Raw genomic sequence first — 6,070 nt, 5'->3', positions numbered from 1 at the left:
CGGACCAATTCTTTCCACAACGTCGAAAGGACCATCGGCCCTAGGCATGAGTTTGTTTTTCCTCTTTTGTGGGAACCTCTCCTTCCTTAAATGAACCCAAACAAGATCTCCGGGTTCAAAGCTCTTTGGATGACTCGGTTTCTTGACACGGTTCACATACCCTTCGTTGGTTTTCTCAATTTGCTTCTTCACTTGGGCATGGATTTGGAGCATTTGTTCGACCCTTTTCTTGGCATCATAATCGATAGAATTCCTCTTAATAGGTGCTAAATCAGTAGGCATAAATGGATTAATGCCATAAACCACCTCGAATGGAGATTTCCCGGTGCTTGATGAAGGAGCTCGATTAAATGCAAATTCGGCTTGTGATAGTTTGAGATCCCAATCTTTCAAAGACTTGCACACCGTGGCCCTTAAGATTCTGCCCAAGGTCTTGTTAGTAACCACGGTTTGACCATCGGTTTGAGGATGATGGGAGGTGCTAAAAAGAAGCCTTGTTTTGAGTAACTTCCATAAGGACCTCCAAAAGTGACTCATAAACTTAGTATCCCGATCAGAAACTATTGACTTGGGTACACCATGGAGCTTGACCACTTCCTTTAGATATAAATTAGCAACACTTGAAGCCTCCTCGGTCTTTTTGCAAGCAATGAAATGAGCCATTTTGCTAAATCGATCAACCACGACCATGATGGAATCCTTGCCTCGTTGTGTCCTTGGCAAGGCCACAATGAAATCCATGCTAACATCCTCCCATGGCTGATTTGGGACGGGTAGGTGTATAGGGACCCTTTTGGAAGGAAGACTTGGCTTGATGACAAGGAGCACACCTCTTGATCACACTTTGGACATCCCCAAGCATTTTTGGCCAAAAGAATTGCTCTTGGAGAATATCATATGCCTTTTGGATGCCAAAATGACCGGCAAGGCCATTTGAATGAACTTCTTTGACCAACAAGTTTCTATAAGGTCCCTTAGGTATGCACAATCGATTCCCGAAGAACAAGAACCCTCCTTGACTCGAGTATTTACTCCTTCTGCCCTCCTCACTTTCTCGGCCCTCTTGGAGTGTTTGCCACTCAACTTTGAAATCCGGATCTTCAATGTACAAATCCTTCATGTGTTCAAACCCTAGTACCCTTTGTTCCATAAAACTCAACATGGTGAACCTCCTTGAAAGAGCATCGGCCACCACATTGTTCTTGCCCTCAATGTACTTGCTTGAAAAATTGAATGATTGTAAGAATTCCACCCATTTAGCATGCCTATGATTGAGCTTGTGTTGGCCATTGATATACTTGAGAGCTTCATGATCGGAATGCAAAACAAATGGCTTTGGCTTCAAGTAGTGGCTCCAATGATTCAAAGCTCGAATAATGGCATAGAATTCCTTATCATAAGTTGAGTAATTGAGCTTGGCACCATTGAGCTTCTCACTAAAGTATGCTACTGGTTTTTGGTCTTGAAGTAGCACGGCCCCAACTCCAACTCCGCTAGCATCGCACTCGACTTCAAATAACTTGTTGAAATTGGGTAATGCAAGAATAGGAGACTCACACATGAAGGCCTTGACTTTGTTGAAGGCTGATTCGGCCCTATCATTCCAAGAGAACTCCCCTTTCTTCATACACTCGGTAATTGGAGCCATAATGGTGCTAAAATCTTTGATGAACCTCATATAAAAGGAAGCTAAGCCATGGAAACTCCTTACTTCGGTGATGGTGCTCGGTCTTGGCCAAGATTGAATAGCCTTGACCTTCTCTTGATCCACTAGAATCCCTTGATCACTAATGATGAAACCCAAGAATTAGACTTCCCTTTACATGAATGAACATTTCTCCAATTTTCCATAAAGCTTGTGCTCCCGAAGTGTTTCAAACAACACTTGTAGATGCTTGAGATGCTCTTCTTTGGATGGACTAAAAATCAGAATATCATCGAAGTATACCACCACAAATCGGCCCAAATAAGGTCTAAGGACCCCGGTCATCAACCTCATGAAAGTACTTGGTGCATTAGAGAGACCAAATGGCATGACAAGCCACTCATATAAGCCATGCTTGGTTTTGAAGGCTGTTTTCCACTCGTCTCCTTCTTTGATTCTAACTTGATGGTAGCCTTGTCTTAAATCGATCTTTGAGAGCACTTGAGCTCCACTAAGCTCATCCAATATATCGTCAAGTCTAGGTATTGGGAACTTATACATAACGGTGATGTTGTTGATGGCTCGGCTATCGGTGCACATTCTCCATGACCCATCCTTTTTTGGAGCAAGTAATGCCGGAACCGCACAAGGACTAAGTGACTCCCTCACAAATCCCTTACTCACTAGTTCCTCAATCTGTTTTTGCAACTCTTTGGTGGCTATTGGATCACTTCTATAAGCCGCTTTGTTTGGTAAAGAGGCTCCCGGAATAAGATCAATTTGGTGCTCAATGCCCCTAAGAGGAGGTAACCCACTCGGAAGTTCATTAGGAAAGACATCCCCATAAGAATCAAGTAACTCTTGAACCTCCCTCGACACTCCCTCCTTGGCCGTGGCCTGCTGCCCGTGACCATCTCCGCCACCTCCTGCCCCCTTAGCCAACCCCGTAACCACTAGAGCATACACGTCCCCCTCCCCTTCTAACTCTTGCAACATTTCAGCCCCATTGATTAATAGGATTTCCTTAGAAGGTTCAACCATTGAAGGTGGTGTTGTAGGTTTGATGGTGGGTGGTAATGGTGACAATATGACTCTTTTTGAAGCAAATTTGAAGGAATAGGTGTTCTCTTTCCCATGGTGAATAGAATCCCTATCAAATTCCCAAGGTCTCCCAAGTAACAAATGACAAGCATCCATGGGTAGGACATCACAAAGGACCTCATCAACATAATTCTTTCCAATAGAAAAAGAGACCAAACATTGTTTATCAACTCTAACCCCGGCTCCTTTGTTGAGCCACCTTAGTTTGTATGGACAAGGATGATTTATTGTGGGTAATGAGAGTTTTTCAATCAAAGTACTTGATGCTACATTAGTACAACTCCCCCCATCAATTATCAAATTACACACTCTTCCCTTGATCGTACATCTAGTCCTAAAGATTTGTTGTCTTTGGTCTAGTTCTAATGGTTGTGGTTGTGTGTGCATCACCCTCCAAGTAACCAAACTAAGTCCCGAATCTGGCATGACTACCTCGGCTGCCTCCTTTTGTTCCTCATCACTCTCATCATTTTCACAAACAAGAATCTCATCCTCTCCCCAATGGACTACTTCAAAGGTGCTAAGAGCCCTTTTGGTTGGACAATCTTTCATGAAATGACCATATCCTTGACATTGGAAGCATTTCTTAAGGCCTACGGTTTTTCTTTGAGAGTTTTCGGGTGCCTTTCCTTTGTCAACATAGGCTGTTTTTGGTTGTGAGTTTGAGGTGTCTTTAGGTTTTGACTCGGTTGTTGCGTGAGGCTTTGAGTAGTGGCCTGTTTTGGTCGGGTATTTTTGTGGGTTAGCCCTTCCCTTTCCCACTTTCTCAACTCTAAAGGCCAAGTTAACGGCCTCATCAAAGGACCACACATGTTGTAATCGGACTCTTTGAGCAATTTTGTCATCTAGACCCTCAACAAACCTAACAATTTTTTGTTCCGGTTTCTCATTCATTTCACATTGCAAAGTGTGTTGCTCAAAATCTCTAATGTAAGACTCAAGTGGTTGTTGATCTTGTTTAAGTTGAGTGAGTTTAATGAACAAGTCTTGAGTGTATTCTTTAGGTACAAATTTCTCATTAAGCTTCTTCTTCAACTTTAACCAAGACTTAATGGGTTCCTTACCATCTCTTTTTCTCTGATTTTTTAAGTTCTCATACCAAAGTGAAGCATATCCCTTAAGTTTTAAGATGGCAACTTTAAAACACTTAGCATCCGAATATGACTTCAACTCAAAGACTCTTTCAATAGTTCTAAGCCAATCTATCAAATCTTCGGGATTTAAACTACCATGAAGTCTGGAATTTCTATCTTTAAGTCTTTAGGATGCTCCTCATGATAGGCCTCAACAAAAGAATCCCCCGAATCTGAAAATGCTTCTTCCTCACGTCCACCATGAGCTCGTCCACGGCCTCTACCCCTGCCCCTAGGTGGTTGTCCTCTTCCTCTTGGTGGTGTTGGAATATTAGCCATGATCGCATTGAAGGAATCTAGCAACACATCACATTTTTCAGAAAGTTGAGTAACTTGGGACTCAATTTCAGCAAGCCTTTCTTCACTCATGGTTGTTTTTTTGTGTTTTTAATGTGGTTAGGATGTAATGAACTCACAAGAAAGGCTTTTAACCAAAGCTCTGATAACCAAGTTGGAGTGAAACCTCTCACTCGATAATTTAAGTGGAAAAAACTAAAGAAATGAGCCTAAGTTTGCATGAAACAAATTGAAATTTTAGGCGTGTCCTTGAGGGACGATTGAGGATATGTCTAGACCCGAACACAAAGCAATAGGAATAGACTCGATAGTTTAAAGCACACAAGCAAGTAAACTACCAAACTCCAAGCACAAAGCAAAGGAGCTCTTCAAGCACAAAGCAAAGAAGAGATTTTAATGAAGAAAACTCATGTTTCTTACTTGGTTTTTAACTTAAGCAAATCTGAATATTACACTTGGGAACTTGGCTTATATATAGTCCAAGTCCTTCTAATCTTAACCATCCAAATTACATCTAATGGCTAACATTAAACAAGTAAGAAAACAAGAAAAAGTTGCTGAAATCCCCTCCTAGGCAGCCGTGAGCTTTGTCCCAACAAGAACAATCCAATAGGTCTTCTCAAGGTCTTATAATGAAAGGGACATAAGGGCTATCCTAGGAATACACAATTGGAGGCTTCCTTAGTCAAATATTCAGCTGAAATAAGCCCTTGAGAGCAGCCCCCAAAACTCTTACACAATTGTAAGAATGATAGTGACACTTTGGACCTTCCTTGAAAGCGACATTTGAGCTCATTTGAAAAATAAATAAAACAGCCTCCTAGGACTGTTTTGGACGGTTCAAGTAGCTGGATATTGTCTTAGGATGGTCTTCATTTGATTAATAAAAAGATGGGACCGATTGGAAGCAAACTAAGCTCGCTTGTTGAAAACCGATAAACTCGTTACTCGGTTTTGTCTTGTGAATTCATCTCAGCTTGAATACTTATTTAAATAAAAGTCCCTAGGCAAAAAGTCTCAAAATTCATTATAGAATTGAGACGTGACAAAAATTACCATGTCTTCTTAGGCGGAATTTGAGTTAGACCTCAAATTGGACGAAGGTCCCAATCCGCGGTCTAGCTCGGCCTCCTTTCCCGTTTCAAAAGATAGCTTGAAAGATAAGTTGGGGAATTAGATCTCGAGTCAGATTGTGACATCGAGTAGGACTATAAATAAGGACCGATTGTGGCCTTATTTTTCAGAATATTTCAGAAATACAATAAAGTTTACAGTTAGTAAAACTTGTGTCAATCTTGCGAGATTAGATTAGGACTCTTCCTTGCGAGGCTGAGTTATAGCAAATCGAGCTATAACCTTGCGAGGTTAGAACAAGATTAGCTATTCTATCCCTTATTTTCGATTCTTTATTCACAATATCCACACAATCATCAAATCACACATTACATTCACAATACAATCAAAAATTCCGCTGCAAAATTCTACAAACCCTAATTCGTTCGTTCAAAACCTACGAATTCTATATCACAACGAGTCACAATGTGAAGCAAAAAGGGCAGCCCCACGAAATATCCTTTTACCCGGTTTTGGTCCTTCACCAAAATCGAGGTCCAACTTCAATTCCGTCTAAGAACACATGCCATTTTCCGGACTAAGACTCTTCTATGATGAGTTTAGAGCCTTCTTGCCTAGGATAATTAATCTTGAAAGGGTTTAAATCAGATGCAAAAGACAGCACCAAACCGAGTGGTCACAATGAATACGGTTTTGGAGAAATGTGCAAAACATCGCTTTCAAGCTTTCCTCTTTTGTCCAAGCAACCTCTAAAGTACTTTTGCTGCTGCCTTGGGTCCTATACTCAGTCTAAATGGTCCACAACCAGCTGCCAAGGAGT

The 6,070-nt window shown here is 41.3% G+C and overlaps 1 protein-coding gene across 1 annotated transcript; it reads right to left on the bottom strand.

Moving 5' to 3' along the window:
* Nucleotides 1-1,819: 1,819 nt before the first annotated feature.
* LOC141637442 (uncharacterized) lies at nt 1,820-3,640 on the bottom strand. The gene has a single exon (XM_074446920.1). It carries the CDS (start codon nt 3,638-3,640, stop codon nt 1,820-1,822), a length of 1,821 nt encoding a protein of 606 aa, XP_074303021.1.
* Between the last annotated feature and the right edge of the window lie 2,430 nt (nt 3,641-6,070).

The sequence above is a fragment of the Silene latifolia genome, unplaced genomic scaffold, assembly GCF_048544455.1.
Source record: "Silene latifolia isolate original U9 population unplaced genomic scaffold, ASM4854445v1 scaffold_112, whole genome shotgun sequence".
NCBI lineage: Eukaryota > Viridiplantae > Streptophyta > Magnoliopsida > Caryophyllales > Caryophyllaceae > Silene > Silene latifolia.
The sequence above is the reverse complement of the archived record's forward strand: the minus strand, read 5'-3'. Positions and strand labels throughout refer to the sequence as shown.